Source organism: Microtus oregoni, unplaced genomic scaffold (genome assembly GCF_018167655.1).
Source record: "Microtus oregoni isolate MIOR12 unplaced genomic scaffold, Mior012 000018F_ref0000195, whole genome shotgun sequence".
Lineage (NCBI taxonomy): Eukaryota > Metazoa > Chordata > Mammalia > Rodentia > Cricetidae > Microtus > Microtus oregoni.
Window position 1 is genome coordinate 9,363,942 of NW_024543077.1, and position 19,076 is coordinate 9,383,017.

General features: G+C 37.8%; 1 protein-coding gene across 1 annotated transcript in view; it reads right to left on the minus strand.

The window, feature by feature from the left end:
• The window catches only part of LOC121458649 (cadherin-23-like), an 85,440-nt gene that overhangs the window by 10,430 nt on the left and 55,934 nt on the right, over positions 1–19,076 (minus strand). Inside the window, exons 17-18 of the mRNA XM_041667952.1 lie at positions 9,757–9,898; positions 9,323–9,576 (exon numbers count right to left, since the gene is read on the minus strand). Coding sequence (XP_041523886.1) covers positions 9,323–9,576; positions 9,757–9,898 — 396 coding nt within the window. The remainder of the gene's footprint in view (positions 1–9,322; positions 9,577–9,756; positions 9,899–19,076) is intronic.

The window sequence follows — 19,076 nt, forward strand, 5'->3', positions numbered from 1 at the left end:
TGGTTAGAGTTACTCCAAGATATTTTATGTTATTTGTGGCTATTATGAATGGTGATGTTTTTCTGATTTTTTTCTCAGACCATTTATCATCTGTGTACAGGAAGGCTATTGATTTTTTTAAGTTAATCTTTTATCCTGCTACATAACTAAAGGTGTTTAAGAGTTGTAGACATTACTTTGTAGAATTTTTGGAGCTACTTATGCAAACTATCATATCAGCAGCAAATAGTAAGAGTTTGACTTCTTCTTTTCTGATTTGTATCACCTGGATTTTCTTTTGTTGTCTTATTGCCCTAACTAAAACCTCAAGCACTATGTTGAATAAATATGGAGAGAGAGTAGACAACCTTGTCTTGTTTCTGATTTCAAGGGATCACTTTGAGTTTCTCTCCATTTTGGTTGATGTTGGTTGTTGACTTGCCATATGTTGCTTTTTTATGGTTAGATATGTTCTTTGTATCCCTGCTCTCTCCAAGACCTTTATCATGAAAGAATGTTGTATTTTGTTGAAGGCATTTTTGGCATCTACTGAGATGATCATATGTTTTTTAAATTATTTTTTTTTAATTTTTCGGTTTGTTTATATGGTGGATTATATTGACAGATTTTCATATGTTGAACCATCCCTGCTTCTCTGGGATGAAGCCAACTGGATCATGGTGGATACTTTTTCTGATGTATTCTTGGACTCAGTTTGTCAGTATTTTATTGGAGTATGTTTTCAACAATGTTTGTGAGGGAAATTGGTCTGTAATTCTCTTTCTTAGTAATATCTTTGTATGGTTTGGATATCAGGGTAATTGTAGCCTCATGAAAAGAGTTTGGCAGTGTTCCTCCAGTTTCTATTGTGTGGAACAATTTGAGCAGTATTGGTATTAGTGCTTCATTAACAATCTTGTAGAATTCTGTGATGAAACCATCTGGTCCTTGGCTTTTATTTTGGTTAGGAAACTTTTATTGACTGTTTTTATTTCATTAGCAGTTATAGGCTTGTCTAATTTGTTTATCTTGTCTTGATTTAATTTTGGTAAGGAATATTTATCCAGAAAATTGTCCATTTCCTTTAAGTTTTCCAATTTTGTGGAGTACAGGCTTTTGAAATATGATCCCATGAAAAATAATTTCTTCCATGTCTGTTATTTCTGTTTCATTTCTGCTTTTGTTAATTTGGATATTCTCTCTCTCTTTTGGTTAGTTTGGATGAAGGTTTGTCTATTTTGTTGATTTTCTCAAAGAACAAACTGTCTCATTGATTGTATTGTTTTCTTTGTTTCTATTTTGTTGATTTCAGCTCTTAATTTGATAATCCTGCTGTCTAGTCCTCGTGGGTGAGTTTGTTTCTTTTTGTTCTAGAGTTTTCTGGTGTTCTGCTAACTCACTGATGTGGGATTTTTTCCAGCTTTTTTAAGTAGACATTTAGTGCTATGAATTTTTCTCTTAACACTACTTTCATCGTGTCTCATAAATTTGGGTATGTTGTGTCATCATTTTCATGGAACTTTAGGAAGTTTTTTATTTCTTCCCTTATTTCTTCCTTGGCCCATTGGTGGTTCAGGTTAGCATTGCTTAGCAAGTGTTTGTGGGCTTTCTGGAATTAGTGTTGCTGTCAAATTATAATTTTAAGCCAAGGTGATCCAATAAAATACATGGGGTTATTCCAATTTTTATGTGTCTCTGGAGGTTTGCTTTGTTACCTAGTATGTGATCAGTTTTTGAGAAGGTTCCATGATGTCTGAGAAGAGGTTTTTTTTTTTTATGTTTGGATGAAATGTTCTATTGATGTCTGTTAAGTCCATTTGGTTTATAACATTTATTAGTTCACTTATTTCTCTGTGAATTTTCTGTCTGATAGACCTGTCCAGTTGTGAGAGTTAGTTGTTGAAATACCTCACTATTATTGTGTGGGGTTTAATGTGTGATTTAAGCTTTGGTAGTGTTTCTTTTACATATGAGGATGCTCTTGTATTTGGGGCACAGATGTTCAGTTTTGAGATTTTCTTTGATGGATTTTTTCCTGTGACTAATATGAAATGTCATTCTTTGTCTCTTTTGATTAATTTTAGTTTGAGTTCTATTTTGTTAGATATTAGGATAGCTACACCAGCTTGTTTCTTAGGTCCATTTGATTAAAAAAAAAATTTCCCAACCCTTTACTCTGAGGCAATATCTGTCTTTGAAGTTGAGGTGTGTTTCTTGTATGAAGCAGAAGGATGAATTCTATTTTTATATCCATTCTGTTTATAGGTGAGTTGAATCCACTCATATTAAGCAATATTAATGACCAGGGATTGCTAGTTCCTGTTATTTAAGTTTTCATTGTTGGTGATGTTATTTTGTGTGTTTCCCTTCTTTGGGACTTACTGCTGTGAGATCATCTATTGTATATGTTTTTGTAGATGTATCTAACTTCCTTGGGTTGGAGTTTTCCTTCTAGTACTTGGTATAGGGTTGGGTTTGTAGCTAGGCATTGGCTAAATCTGATTCTGTCATGGAATATCTTGTTTTGTCTGTCTATGTTGATTGAAAGTTTTGCTGGGTGTAGTAGCCTGGGCTGGTATCTGAGGTCTCTTAATGTCTGCATGACATTTGTCCAGGACCTTCTGGCTTTCATTGTTTCCATTGAGAAGTCAGGTGTAATTCTGATAGGTCTGCCTTTATATGTTACTTGGCCTTTTTCATTGCCACACTTAATATAAGTTTTCTTCTATAATTTTATTGAATATATTTTCTGTGCTTTTGAGTTGGACTTCTCCTTCTTCTATTTCTATCATTCTTAGGCTTGGTATTTTCATAGTGTCCCATATTTTCTGGATGTTTTGTGCTAAGCTTTCATTGGATTAATTTTCTTTGACCGATGAGCTTTATTACTCTATTGTATCTTCAGCACTTGAGATTCTCTCTTCCATCTCTTGTATTCTGCTGCTTATGCTTGTATTTTTGATTCCTGATCATTTTCTCATAATTTCTGTTTCTATAATTCCCTGTGTTTGTGTTTTTCTTTATTGTCTCTATTTCAGTTTTCAAGTCTTGTATGGTTTCTTTTTTATATGTTTGATTGCTTTTTCTTGGTTTTCTTTAAGAGATTTGTTGATTTTTTATTTTTGTTTGCCTTTTCCTCCATTTCTTTGAGGAAATTTTTTCATTTCCTCTTTAAGGTCCTCAAGTATTCTCTTAAAGTTATTGTTTAGGTCATTTTCTTCTGCTTCATCTGTATTTGTTCAAGTCTTGCTCTTGTAGGACTACTAGTTTTTGTTGGTGTCATGTTGCTTTTTATGTTGTTGAGTGTGTTCTTACCTTATCTACCCATCTTTTCCTCTGATTGGTGTAGTTGGGGCTCTGACTCTGGTGATCAATCTTCCAGGTGCCAGTAAATCTAAGGCTCAGATGGCTACTCCTCATGGTACAGTAGGACCAGGGTTCAGTCACCCTAGAAGTCACTTGGTGTTTCCAGAGGTAACTTAGCACTCCCAGGGGTTACTCTGCAATCGGTGGTATCCTTTGGTCCTGCCTCCATGGAGGTTGCCTATTTGGGGCTGCTCCCAGTGAGGTTGCTGTCTTGGGCCTGCTCCAGCAGAGGTTGCTGACTCAGGCCTGCTTCGGTGGAGGTCATTGACTTGGGCCTGGTCCTAAAGAGGTTGCTGGCTTGGGCTTGCTTCCTTGGAGGTTGCGGATTAGTGCCTGGTCCCACAGAAGTCTCTGGCTCAGGCCTGCTCTCTCAACAGTGGCTCCTGCGGAGCTCATTGCCTCTGGCCTGTTCCAGCTGAGGTTGCTGGCTCGGACCTGTTCCCACAGATGTCCCTGGCTTGGGACTGCTCCCATGTAAGTTCATGTTTTGGGCCCATGAGGTCTCTGGTTTGGGCCTGCTCCCTCCGTGGTCACTCCCGTGTATCAGCTCCTGTGGAGATTGCTGGCTCAGGCCTGCCCCTGTGGAGGTCCCCAATTTTTTTTTCAGTATTGTCATTGCTTTTCCAAATAGTTCCTTTCATACATTCCTTCAGTCATTCTGTATTCATTTCTTATGAGAGTTACATGAGTACTGAAGCCAAGAAAAGACTAAAAATGCACAACTTATGCATGCATATTTTTGTATTTGTTTTTTTTTTTACAAGGCGGGATTTTTCTTTGTAATCCTGACTATCCTACAACTAACTTTGTAGACCAGGCTCTCCTCTTACTTGGAGATCAGCCTGCCTCTGCCTCCCAAGTGCTGGGATTAGAGGCATGTACCACCACCCAGTTATGTATCTTATCATTTAAAAAATGGTTATTGTGGCATAACACATAGAAGTGAATTCTCATTCACTTGTCTAACATGTAACTTCCCAATATAGCAGAAAATGAAATGTTTTCAGGGTCTTTAAGAGCCTACTCACCGGGTACACCTGAGAAAGAAAGGTGCATTTTTTCACAAGTGCTCATATCTGCAAGTTAAGAACAGTACATAGTCTGACAAATAGATCTTGAATACTGGAAGGCTCAAGCTATGTAGTAAACATTTCCACCCCTATACGCTCAGGGTACCTGTTATTATTAGTTGTATGATAAAAGCAACTCTAAAAAATCAGAAAAGCAAAATCCTAAGAGGTGGCATTTGTCTACCACTGCAATATAAGCTCCTCCACCCTGATGAGTTTATTAATTTCAGTTTATACCAGAAACATATCAGGAGGACATTAATTGCAATTGGTTTATGGGGTCCATATTAATAAGTATTGCTTTTCTGGTGATAGGGAATCAGTCTTGGAAACACAGTGTGCACTACAGGGAAACAGAACACAGAGCTACATGTGTACAGGAAAGGCTCAGTATTCATTTTTAAAGATCAGATTCAGTAAAGGCCATAAAGATTCAGTTTTTGCCACTTTGTACTCTAATGTCTTTTCTCATTTTTCCCCCTGATAGGATAAAAGCCTTTCGGTTATACTGATGTGCACCAGGAAGTGTGGATGTGCTACTCAGGGCTGATGACAAGACAGGACAGTCATGCACGGACTTTCTCTATTCTATGAAAAAAGAATAAAGATCATAGTTACAAATGAGGATGATTTAAAGTCTCTACCATCATCCCTTCTGTCAAAATAGACATTAGTCCTGGAATTTTTATTCTGGTCTCAATTTGCTGCACACAGTCTCTGGAATTTTGATTCATGATTCCTTTGGGGAATTGTATTTGCAGGAAATAGTGTCTAGCCGGTTACCTCACTGTCTCTTTAGACAACATGCATTTAAGCTGAAGAATTTTATTCACTTCTTGAAAGATGACTTAGTGTCTCTCTTCTCTACCTTCTCGCAAAAGTCTGAGTGAGGTTTGGGGTGATCTTGGGACCCTTTACAACAGCTCTGTTTATTTTCATTGGTCCATGTTCGGGCTTGTTTGCTATCAGCCCTTTATCTAACTTGCTCCGTAGTTGAAGCCATTCGATCTTGCTTTCTTCCCTCCTGGAATCGTGTTACTTATTCTAATGTCTATCTTGACAAGTGTTACCACCTTTAAGGAGTGTTTTATAGTGCTCTCAGGGGCTCTGTACCCTGTCTTCTCTGTTTACTTTGTTCCAAAAGACATATATTTGTTCATTGAAACCTTTTTTTTTTTCACAAATTCACAGGCAGGGAATGCTGTGATGCTGCTTTCTTTAAGGGGTTTTTAATCTGGGTTCCAAGGATGATCTTTTACAAGTCTCTGAAATGAAATGTAAAATTGTGCATATGCAAGCGTCTTTTTCTGCATAAAGGGAGCAAAGATTTCATCTGATTCTTCATGCACCACCACCTTTCTCAACTAAAAAGTGCCACATGCTTTCCTTGTAACATATAGCATTGGTTCTTTGACCATAATTGTGCCGTACTTGCCACTGTAAAATATGCAGAAGTCTGTGGAATGTCCTCAGTACGTTGCAATTTCTGAGATACCCTCTATCTTTTTTCCAATAGATACAGGAAACATTTGTTGATCTCTCTCTGCATTTACAATGAGTTTCAGACTGAAGATGCACTCTAAAGTACTTATAACATAATTCAATAAAATGAATTCCTTTAAGCTTTTTATCATCCGAACCTCATTTCTCTAGAACACACAGGCAGACATTGTTAGCTATCTGTTTTTAAGAAAGATCTATTTTTATAACTTGTGTTTGAGGTTGTACTTTAGGAGCAGATAAAATTCTGGCAGTGTACTTTGACCATTTAGAAGTGTTTTTAAGTTTTCATATCTAATTCAACACGCTAAGTAAAAAGATCTGCTTTATATTAATAATAGTAAAGATATAGCTTATTGCTATTTAGAGAAATCTTCTTTCCAATGACATATTATATTCATATTCTTTGACCTGTTCCTATAAAAATGCACGAAAAACTGTTTCATAAACATGTTTTTGATGTAGCAATGCAAAGAAAAGACAAAGGTCTTATTTTCCAGGCTCCTGTATCTAAATCATTACTACAAATGACTAATCGCTACTGTGGGCATTTCTTCCACAATCTGCCAATATTCACTTAGAATTTTATGTACCCTTATGAAACCCTACCAAATATAGAAACACTGTGTCTGGCACAAGTATCTCCACATCTCTCTGAAGACCCTCCATAATGGAATATAGAGTCAATATTCCTTAGACTGGCACATGTTTCAAAATGCTTCCATGGGAGTCTGCTACAATGCTGAACACAATGCTATTATTGAAGCCATATCTAGTCACATCTTTTGTTATCTATTTTTCTTTAGCATACTCAACATTGTATACTAACAGCTAGCCCAAAGTCTGCAGAAGAACTAAATAAGCAAACAGCTAAAGGCACGGGTGAATTTTATCTGATAATTTTATAATATCTTTAAATGAAATACTAGCTAGCTGGTGATCCTTTTAATGAAACTTTAGAAATATTCTATTTTAAAACTATTCTATAATATGTAATTGATTTTGCATATGTGTCTACCCACTCTCAAGCTAGCATATGGAAGTAGAATTGTTTGAGCAGCATTTATTTTTTTCCTCTATAATAAACAAGTTGGACTACAGAACTTGTAAGGTAATTTCTGGTTTGGTAAAATTTTTCTGCAAAAAAGAAGTACATATATCTCCCTGTGGAGATCTGTGTATTATGTTAGTGCACATACAAACATTAACACTGATATGGCTTGTGTGGAAAACACTTACTTATTGGAAATGACTTCGTAGATTACAAGTTGGAAATCACTTCCAGACAGCTTTAATTGCCCTACCTCTCTTAGAAAGCCTATGTGTATCACCAAGGGAAGTGTATAGATTACAATACCACTTAGCTCTACTACAAAAAAAAAAAAATCTTGTACATTTTCATGTAGAACATCTTTATTTTATCTAATACATTTTACTATAATGGCTTCTGCTTTGCTAGATGTTGCTTTCAGCCTCTTGAGTGGCAGAAATGTGGATATAAAAGTAAGTTTGGATGGACGTATTTATCCCCAATAGCAATGTAGGCTAACATAATCTCTCAGAGAAGAGCAGGATCCATTAGAGTAGAATGATTCAGAACAAAGAGGTGAGGTTCACATTGACCCAGGAAGGAGAAACAATGCATTTTAACCCTTTGAAGGCTACTCTAACGTCTGACCGCATTACCAACAAGATAGGCTTTTGGCAATGTTTGCCTGACTGATAAAATCACAGCATATTCGTGGAAATTCTATGAACATATATCCTGGAGTGAGAAAGAGAGACTAAAAACTAATTGCTTATGACCAGATGAATATTCATATTTAAAGTAAAAAATGATGGAGTTTAACTGAATAAAATGTATGACTAGAGTCCCTGAAGCAGAAGACAGAGCTTCAATCAATGAGTAAAACCAGTTCAGTTATGAAGGCTGCATAGGAAGGAAACTCGAACTCTTAAATACTAATACTTTATAATAATTCACTTCACTTCATTAAACACTTGGGAGAACAGTCAGTACTGTTCCATCAAAATTTCATTTATTTTCTTTAAATTTAGAATAGCAAAATTTGGATTACTATGTTTTTCTACAGCTAACACAAAAGTTAAATATGAAATCAAGAAATATTTTCTAAATTCATTCAACAAATGACTATTTTCTTTCAAGTGTGTCTCTTTGGGTTAGTATTGTTACATAGACTGTATCAAAGACATGTTAGTAAGATCACAAATATGCAAAGAGGCGTGGCTGTCGCAACTTGACTTGTCTGAAGTCATACAAAAAATCAACTCTACCACATTGACCATGCTTCTTTGAATATTATTAAAGTCTACCAAACACTATGGATTTATCTTCTCTGCTGTGAAATGGTTGCAATTTCAGGTCTTTTCTAATCCCAGCCCTCTCAGCTTCAAGACCTCCCGTGTTCCAATAGTTTACATACATGCCAAGCATGATCTTCTTCTTTCTTACTAAGCTACATGCTCAACACTCTTTGTCCTGAAAGAGAAAATAGCTTACAGCATCACTGCCTTGCTATTTATTATATTCTTCCTGGGACAATTGGTGCCTATTTCTTGAAAAGTTTTTTTCTCTTTACATAGAAATATGAATTATATTTTTAAAAAAGAACTACATTTTTATTTTCCTGTACAATGGAGAACTAAAGACTTCCCTGGAAAACTTACTTTATTTTCAGCCTCAACTACTGAAACAGGTGTACCATAATTTCACAGTGTGTAGTTTTTACAAACTATATTAAAATTACTAACTTCAATGTGTTGAGGACTGATGCTTCTGTTTCTTTCAAAATGCTTTGTTATAATCCTAACCAGCAATGCTTCTTAAAAGAGGAAGCTGCCAAATGCCTTTTCTAAGCATAAAATGACACTTTTACCACAGCAAATTAATCCGGAGTACTGATTTAAACAGAAAAAAACACACTATGATATGAATAAACAACACTGTGGCTGGAGAGATGGCTCAGTGGTTAAGAGCACTGGATGCTCTTCAAAAGGACCTGGGTTCAATTCCAAGCACCCACATGGCAGTTTACACTTGTTTATAGTATGAGTTCCAGGGGACCTGACACCCTCCTACAGATATACATGTAGGCAGAGCTGTAATGTACACTAAATAAATAAGTAAATGTTTTTAAAAAAGATTGACCAGAACTACTAGGAATTCTAAACAGCAAAGACTACAAAAATGATCATGTTTAATATATTTGTCTCACTTCAACACAGATGGCTAATAGCTACAATAGTTTGGATGTACTAATGTAACTGTTTCAGTTCAAGTCTTTCAATGACAAAACAACAGGATAACTCCTATGACTGTGCTCAAGAACTTCCCGTTTGGCCTCATTCAAAGGCCTTCAGAATTACAGGTCGCCAGTGTTACTCACTGTAGTCGGAGCTGTGCTTCTGGAAGAAGCTGGCTGGGCTGTGGTCCAGGGAAGCACATGAATGATGGCTGTAGCGGTGGCCGTCAGCTGACTAGCTGTACTCCCACCCAGTTCATCAGTGACTTCAATAAGCAACTGGAATGTCACTGCATCTTGAGCTCCTTGGAATAGACCATACCGGAAATCCTGCCTGGTGGCCAGAAACGGAGACTCGGCACCTTCTCTCCAAAGCGTGAACTGATTGTCTGTGTTTCCTAAGAATGGTGAGTTAACAAAACAAAGGGAACTGTATTATGAAAGCTCATTTTCATTTGCTTGCTTAAGTTTTTGTTTAAACTGTATTTTATGGTATGTCCTCAACAGTCTCAACGCCTCTGACGTGAGACTCTGATGAGACAGCATGGAGGTAACCAATGTCAATGCCCACGCTTTACCTGCTACGATGGAATAGCTGAGATGATCCTGGGGGGAATCCTTGTCTAAACAATTGAGGCGAGTGAAAGGACCCCTAAAGTTGGCATAAATCTGAGTTTCTAAGTGTGGTGGTGTGCAGACAGGAGGCTCATCATTCACATTCTACAACAAAAGGATATTTTCTCAGATTAAATCATATTTCAAAACTATCACCATGTATAATTAGTCAGTTCTCTAACTTTCATTGTGTCTAGTGTTGGCCTAGATAATTTCCAGTGAACTATAGAAATACATCATACACACACATACACTCACACACACACATACAGACATACACACACACAGAGAGACTTATAGTGACTCTGATTCTATGATCGCAGAATAATAATGGTCATTTAAATTTTCAAAGCTGATGTCCACAGGATTCCTCACCTCTGCAATTTTTATCCAATGTAAACCTTTATTTCAACACATATTTTCTACTGGTTTACTCCCTCACCTTTCTCTTGTCCTCGAGTTACTAGCTTGTGAAATGAGACGTATACACTGGACAGCTGACGCTACTGGTTAGAGCCAGCAATTGCTCCTTCTGAACAGCACGTATGAAACAGTGCTACTTAATTTTCAAGTGCTCACGCCTAAAAGCCTTGTGATGGTGCTAAGGAGCACCATTGTCTTTATTAAGGCTTATAATTTCAAGTTATGAACTGATAACCAGAATAATCCAAGTTACTAGGAGAAAAGTAAAATGGTAGGAACAGGAATCAATAAATTGATTTGAATGTATTTGGAAGGATTGTGGTTATCTTTAAAAATTAATCTATGTTCTTAACATAGTAAAAGCAAGCATAAAAAATGATTAACAATTATAAAAAAATAAACATGTCATCTTAAAAAATACAGAGCCAAGCAAATATTTTTCAGAAATAATCTAAATGCTTTTACAAATGCCGTTACTATCATACACGGCTCACACTTATTGGTGGACTCAGCTCATCTCTAAATAACCTGCCGGGACTGTAGTTCTCCACAATCATTTTGATATTCCCGTTACAGTTTGAAGCTCTGGGAACATTTTGGAAGAAGGAAATCCTTAGTGTTCCAACATTATGGCCAGATTTTAAGCTCGCTCTTAAATTAAGCAAAGGGTGCTCTGCCAACCTTGAATCATCAGTTTCTTATTTTGAGGTGCTTGCTGTTCCTATGGCTTGGAATTTAATATATCATTCCAATCTTGCTTGCCAGAATTAATTTTGGCAAAAGACCATCATTTTCTTAAGTAACTGGATCTCTCCTCACATTAGAACATAGCGTGTTCGTGTTACTAAGTTATTATTCTGTATGGAAATTGGACCAATACAAAGAACACAAGAAAGCAAAACCATGGCTTTAGTTGTTCATGCGACTAAAAAACTAGAATCACCAAAATTCTGGAACAAACATACGCTGAAACCTTATGACATGTATTTATTGACTAAATTTCAATAAATAAAAACAAACAGCCAGCACATTTGGTAAGTTCTTTAAAACCTGTTCCCAATTAAAGAGAAATAAATTGAGTTGCAATTATCTTCGAGTAATCTAGAAAGGCATTTTCAAACCCTGTTTTGTTACATGATTACCTAAAGTGATTATTAAATAAACCATACTATTTAAATTTTCTTAGTTCCTAATAAATAAAATGTAGTCTTAACACATAAATCATAATTTAGCAATATTTTTCACTTTTATTTCACTTGGAACAGAATACATTGTCTGTTGAGGACCAGCCTTGACAAAAAAATACCTCTTTCCAGGGTAGAGGGATGGAGATTTAGAAAATATTAGTAAAGAATATGAAGACGCAAATAAAAATAAAACAGAAACATATAGAATGGTATAGAGAGGAAGTTCCAGTGAGTACTGGAATTCACCACCTGTGTTTAATTTCCAATTGCTTAAAATACCCCTGACCCCAAAAGGTAGGAGTAAGACAAAAAATAAAAAAAAAAATGTATCATGCATTAACATGATACAAGGAAATTAATATCCCAATTGAAGATGGGGGGGAGGGGCACTACCTTCAAAGTTAAACATTCTGTTGCTAGAACTAAACAAGTCCTGCTCACACAACAGACTAAAACATTCTGTAGGCAAACCACCCCCTGGGTGGAATCCAAATTATCTCCTTAAGGGAACCGGAACTTAGTGGAATCCACAGACTTTTGTTACTTCTCTATTCTTGAAATACAAAGTCTGGCTGTTAACCATGCCTGTTGACAATAACCTTGAGAGAGCAGAACTCTCTGGTCTAAATCTAGGTGGGACCTTTGTCTGAGGTAGAAACACAATAACCTTGATGGACGAGAGGTAAGTTCCAACTCTCCGACCTTTGGTCAATGTGGAAATAGGCTCACATTTTCTGGCCTCCGCGATTGTCTTCCCACACAGAAGCTCACCAAGCTATTCATTGCAGGAGGTGGAGCTGTGGCTCAGGAGTTCAGAGCCTTCACTGTTTCTTCTGAAGACCTAGGTTCAGTTCCCAGCACCTATAGGATTTAGTGGATAACTGGGGTTCCAGAAAATCAAGAACATTCTTTTGATCTACTGGGAACCCAGGCATACATGGTGTGTGTCTATAGAGGCAAACATGAATACACAGACACTAGAAAACACAAGTAAGTAACTCTTTTAATAAGTTTTTAAATACAAATATGGTAAATTTGGACAACTCAGGACGCTGTGGATCATTTCCTCAATATGATTTGGACTCTTGATTTCAAAGTAAAACAGAAACAATAAGTGGATCAGTCATGAAGTTGGGGACATATAGTGATGTCCCCTTGTGGATTTTTTCCTTAATGAGGATATAATATCCTTCCATACACCTTCTGATTTGAGCTGGGTTTGGAAGTCTATTTTATCAGCCCCTGCACTGAAGGGGAATTGGTCATAAGAATCTCTTCCCTAACCAAGAAGCTATTTACAACTGACACCTGCTGGGAAAGGGAACATTTCTTCAATGAAGGAAACTGGGTATATCTACCACACTGCAAGACAGACCCCACGCCCCTCTCTCCTCTCTATCTCTCCTCTCTCTCTCCTCTCTCTCCTCTCTCTCTCTCTCTCTCTCTCTCTCTCTCTCTCTTTCTCTCTCCTCTCTCTCTCTGCACACCGACCTCACCAGGCTTGTGTACCCACCCCCAATAAATTTTTATGCTGGTTTGTTGCATGTTCCCCATTTCCTTCTCACTCATACCAGGTAATTTCAGATACCAGGTAAGGTGGTTAAGAAAGAAGGAAGTATCTAAGAGGAGTTGTGGTAGGGAAAAAACATGATAAAAAAATTATTTAAAAATGTAAATATAAAACAATTAAAAGAGGAAGAAAGGACAAAATACTTGGTAAAAATAGTCATGGGTGGTACAGGTTAGTAATGTTGAAAAGAATTTATACCCTTAGCCATATTTACTTTTTTTGTATGAGTGTGATCTTAATGTTTGGGTCCAAGTGTCACCCCAGGCGCCCTGGCATCTATATATCCAAGGAGTCTGGAATATTTGGTGGAAAGTTCCATTCCTAGGCCCCTCCCCTTGGAGTTGCTGCAGTCCAGACTCCACCTCTGAGAAAGCCTGCCAAACAATGACCCCTCCCCAGAGAGGGTCAAGACCACTTCCACAGGCTATTTAAACTGCCCCCAGAGAACAAACACGTGGTCTTCCCCGTCCCCCCCCCACCCCGTGTTTCTCTGTGTTTTCTCGGAGGGTCACCCGGGAGCACTGGCATCCATTAAACCTGGGCTTTTTCTAATTTGGTTTGATTTGGTCTGATTTGGATTATTGCATTGGCGGAGAGGTTTGTCGAGCCGAACCGAAAAAACTTACACTTAAGCAATTAAAAACATAAAAGCTCTCTAATAAAATGGCTTGCTAGCTCTTCCTGAGTTTTAAAATATATGTATCTATTTCAAGAGAGGAGAAACCATCACATATAAACTTCTGAAATAAGGAAAGAATGATGGAGTACAAACAAATTGTCATGGAAACCGTATTATGTAGACATACCTTGATGGTAAGCTAATAATTGTTAATTGTCCACTTGCTGGAATCTAGAATCTTCTAAGAAAAGAAGCCTTCAGGCACATCTGTGAGAAATTTTATATTCTTAGCTCGCTGCTTCTTGACATTAGCTACAGTGTGGTCAGCTCCTGCCTCTGACTCCACACCATCACGGACTCTATGGAGAACTGTGAGCCCAAACAAAGCCTGCCTCTTTTCACTTGTATATGTCAGATAATCATATCACATCAACAGATAAGTGACTAAGACACATTTCAACGCATTATTTTTACATAAAATAAAAGGGGCCTCACTAAGATGATGCAGTGGTAAAGGTACGGGTCTTCAATCCCAACAACCTGCGTTCTATCCCTGGGAGAAACAGGGTTGCTGTGGAACACTAGTTTAAGGTGTGTTACATTTGTTTATGCTGTGGAATATGTCTTTAATGATGTAAAGATGTGTTGCATTCTTTTCTCTTGCATTTGTTTAACTCTGTGAGGCTGTGCTACTTTGCCTGTCTAAAACGCCTGATGATCTAATAAAGAGCAGAGCGGCCAATAGAGAGGCAGGAGAGAGATAGGCGGGCTGCTAAGCAGAGAGAATAATAGAAAAGAAAAAGGGAGAACGACAAAAATAGAGGAGAAAAGACATGAGAGATCAGCCACCCAGGCTCACAACCAGTCATGAAGTAAGGAAAGAAAGATATATAATAGAGAATAGTAAAAGCCCAGAGTTAAGTTAGAAAAGCTGACTAGAAACAAGGCAAACTAAGGCTGGTCATTCACAAGTAAGACTAAGTCTCCATGTATTTACCTGGGAACTGAGTGGGCAAGACCAAAGAACAAGAGTAAAGAAAAGACAACTGCATACGGTAGAAGTAAAGACCGGACTCCCAAGTTGTCCTCTCAACTCCACAGGCACTCAGATGAATGCATACAATAAATAGATGTTCATTAAATTAAACATAGAGAATTTCATGTCCATTTGTATTTAAAAGCTTGAGTAATAAAAAAAAAAACTACGTAGTGTGATTAAAATCCCCAAAGCTAAAGTATGTACTGATAGTGTGTATATTAAAGAGGCACATGAAAATAGACTTAAGTTTATAGACTGAAGTTGTTAGGAAAAGTTCTCAATAGTGATGCTAATGCTGAAATTTATTAAGGTTTTAATTATTACCCATGATTGTCTCTTATGTTTTGTGAAGGGAGATCTGGACTTCTCGTTCCCTGACTCCTCTGTGCTGCCTGACATTCCCGAGGGCTTTAGCACAGGAAAGTCCTAGCGGCAAACTACCAAGCTATACCCACAGAAGGAAACCTTTTCCTGTGTTTTCATCCTGTGTTTACTATTATATGGCTAAGTGTTTTGCTGTGTGTGTGTGTATGTGAGAGGAGAATTCAGCGTAATGTACTTTTAATGTTTTTATTTTCGCATCAATTCCAGTAATGTCCCATATGATCTTGTCTTCACTGCCAGGTAGCACTCCTCAGTAGATGGCTCCAGTATGGCCCATGTCCTATCTGCCCCCTGGACTTTGAGTAGCCCAGGTAGAACGTATCTGGTCAAGCCAGCTGTCTTACCAAGTGCTGCCTCTGAATCTGCAGACCAGGCTGGTTCCTTCTTCTCAGTTTGCTTTGCATTCTTTATCTTTTTCCCTTTGTTTGAACTCCCATTCTGCCTACCTCACTGATGTGGGAGTGTCATATATCAATCTGTTGATTTCATTGGTTAAGCAATAAAGAAACTGCTTGGCCCTGATAGGTTAAAACATAGGTGGGAGGAGTAAACAGAACAGAATGCTGGGAGGAAGAGGAAGTGAGCTCAGAGAGAGACGCCATGCTCCCCTCTTCCAGGCAGACGCACGCGATGAAGCAAGCAGCCAGGTTAGACATGCTGAATCTTTCCCGGTAAGACCGGTGCTCACAGATTATTAGAGATGGGTTGATTGGGATATCAGAATTAGCCAGTAAGGGCTAGAGCTAAAGGGCCAAGCAGTGTTTAAATGAATACAATTTGTATGTTGTTATTTCGGGCATAAGCTAGCAGGCGGCGGGGTGCTGGGGACACAGCCCCACTGATCCTATTACAACACCTCACCTTCCCGAGTGCTAGGCTTTGCTCTTCCATTGACCGTGGCTGGCTGTAGCACAGATGATTGGAGTACTCTGAGGTGTTTTCTATCCAAAAAGGAGGCTGTGTCATCATCTCACAGTGCCATCTCATTGTCCTCCCTTACTGTGCCTTTTTATTTCCACCACTACTTTGGAAACACTTTACATTCCTTTTAGGACCATTGTAGCTGGTCTGCTACTTTTTAATTCTTAATCGGATTCTGAATATTGTATATTCAATAGTGCAATGTCTACTTTAGTTAGCAAAGTGATTATTGATATAATATATTCAGACTGATGTCTACAAAGTATAAATATATTGTCCTTTATATTAAATGTTGCTTATTTTTGTAAATGGGCTTCAATTTGCTTCATGCCTTCTTAATTGTTTCCTGGGTAATTTTTTGCCACTGAGAAAAATGTAATATGTAACTCAAAACAAGTAGAAAAAAAAGGTCATCATAAATGAAGAAAAATGTAGAAAAGGAAATATAAGCATAGCTGGTAATGTGTTAAATAAGATAATAGAATAAATTATGAATATAATAACAACACTAGTGAATGTAAAGACAAATACAAAAATAATATTAAATCATAAACCATAAAATTACAAGAAAATTATTTAAAGGCAAAAATATAAGGATATGAGTTAAAAGGTAAAAAATAAAAGAAAGAAAAAGAAATAAACAAAAATGACAGAACAATATTATCATAAAAATAGTTGGGTGTGCCGGGCGGTGGTGGCGCACGCCTTTAATCCCAGCACTTGGAAGGCAGAGGCAGGCGGATCTCTGTGTGTTCGAGACCAGCCTGGTCTACAAGAGCGAGTTCCAGGACAGTCTCCAAAACCACAGAGAAACCCTGTCTCGAAAAACCAAAGAAAAAAAAATAGTTGGGTGTATTCACAACTCTCAGCCAATTTGTCATTTAAATGAATATCACTGTAAATTGTCAGTGATCATCACAAAGCTATGAAGAAATGCAAGCTAAACGCCAGTGGTTAGAATAAAATAGTGATAGCAGCAAATGATGAAGAAATGAAATTGATTTCTTGCACTTCATAGATGGGTATAAAGTAATCCAACCACCTTGGGAAAATTGTGAAGAGTTTTCTGATACCCAAGAAGACATTTTTGGGTGTGTCAGTGAATTTAACAGATGAGTTTAACATATCCTAAGATATGTAATAAGAAATACCCAGTCATGAGGGTGATGTTATTCAATCCACTGAAGACTCAGGTTAGGAAGAAAGGCCAGGGGCTCATCTCATACTTTAGTTGGGCATGAGAGCTCCAGGTTACTTAGCTTTGATTGTTCAAAACTAATCCAAATGTCCCCATTCCCAATCTTGGTTCTCAGGCCTTTAGACTGGCACTAACGGGACAGTGGAACTAAATCCTGCGGGCTTTCCCTCCGTGGTCTTGAGTCTTCAGGGATAGATAAAGTGTGAAGCCCAGTTTCAGCAAGGTCTTGTTAGCTTCTGCTCAAGAGAACACAGCTCTTTTCCTCTCTGACTTCAGATTTGTCCTAGTCTTACAGTTGGCGAACCTTAATGAGAAGTGTATTATAAATTCTCACAGCCTGGTCTGTGAGAGCGAGTTCCAGGACATCTAGGGCTACACAGAGAAACCCTGTCTTGAAAAACAAAACAAAATAGACTAAAGAAACATAGGCTACTTTCGTATGTGTTCATACTTCTTATAGTTTATGATAAAATCACTGATATCCAGTTTCCTTTAATAACTCCAAACTATGTGGCCAAGGAGATGGTTTGGTGGTAAGAGTACTTGCCACTAAGCCTGAGCATCTGAGATCAAACCCCAGAACCACATGGTAGGAGAGAACCAGCTCCCAAAAGTGTCCCTCTGACCTCCACACGGAAATGATGGCATGTGCCATGCTCAGACATGTAGGCACACACAAAATAAATAGGTAAAGAAATAAAAGTTCATCTGCAAGGGGATAGTTCTCCAAACAGAAACAACGCTCTCTTTGATGTTCCTACGGAGGCCATCTGCAACTTACATTTGCTACCATTTAACAGCATTACTTGAAAAAGAAAACACAAATTAAAATTTTATATAATACAAAAATCTAATAATGTATGCCTTAGCTTTTTCTCTGTCTCTGTCTTCCTCTGTTGCTGTTTCTTGGTCTCACCCTTTCTCTCCCTCTCTTTCTCTCTCTCTCCTCAATTTTCCTTTTTGCAAGTAACAAGATAGTGTAGGAAGTTGTGTAAGATTTGCAAGAAAAATTAGAAAAGGTCCTTGAAACACTTGTCAGATCCCCCACTTCAATTCAGTCATACTTTTTGGAAGTCAAGATAAAAGACTGGAATATGTCCCTTAACTGGCACAGTGGGATTCAAAACTCATTCCTTTATTATGTTTTTCTTCTTAGTTTATGGGATCAGTTTCCCATATGGTATTTGTAGTACTTACAAGAAAGTTTGTATGTTGGCTTTCTCCCTTGTAAAACATATGTTCTTGAGATTTTGGACTCTGAGTGTACATCCTCAGTCCCAGAGGACACCCAGGGGCTGTTTTCATGTTATCTCCTTGGTCTAAGCACACACTACCTCTAGCCTCAGTCTGGGCTTTCACTACTCAAGAAGCCTTTTGTTCCGGGTGGGCACAGACCTGATTTTCTTGTCTTTTTTTTTTCTTTTAAACTCATTCTAACCATTTCTGAGCCAAATAGCAACAACAACAACAACAAATTAATATAGTTCCCACCCTTCTTTTTGTTGTTGCTATGGTGATTTGCTGAGCTGGAAAAATGACAAGCAGAGTAGTTCGTATTAAACAACAGCAACATTGGAATGGAATTAAGCTCATTTACAGTGTAAAAAAATAACAGAAATAAAAAGCAGTCCCCTTCAGGGTTTGTTTCTGCATTTTCCTGTTTTGGCCAAAGAAGAAAGAGAAGCCTCTGAAAAGCTCTCCTGTGGGTAGACCATCCAATGTTGCTGTCATCCCAGTGTTCAGAATCTCAGGAGGAATCTTGGTTTCCACGGCAAGGGTAGTTATATGTCTGCCACGCTGCTCGAATACAAGATGGTATGGATGTTGACAGACAGAGAAGTGGCGCTGCAGCCAACACAAGAGTGTCTGCTAATCATAACCTGGAACTTGCTTTGTTATGGTCTGGCCGACTTCCAAGGATCAAACCAAAGTAAAAATAGTA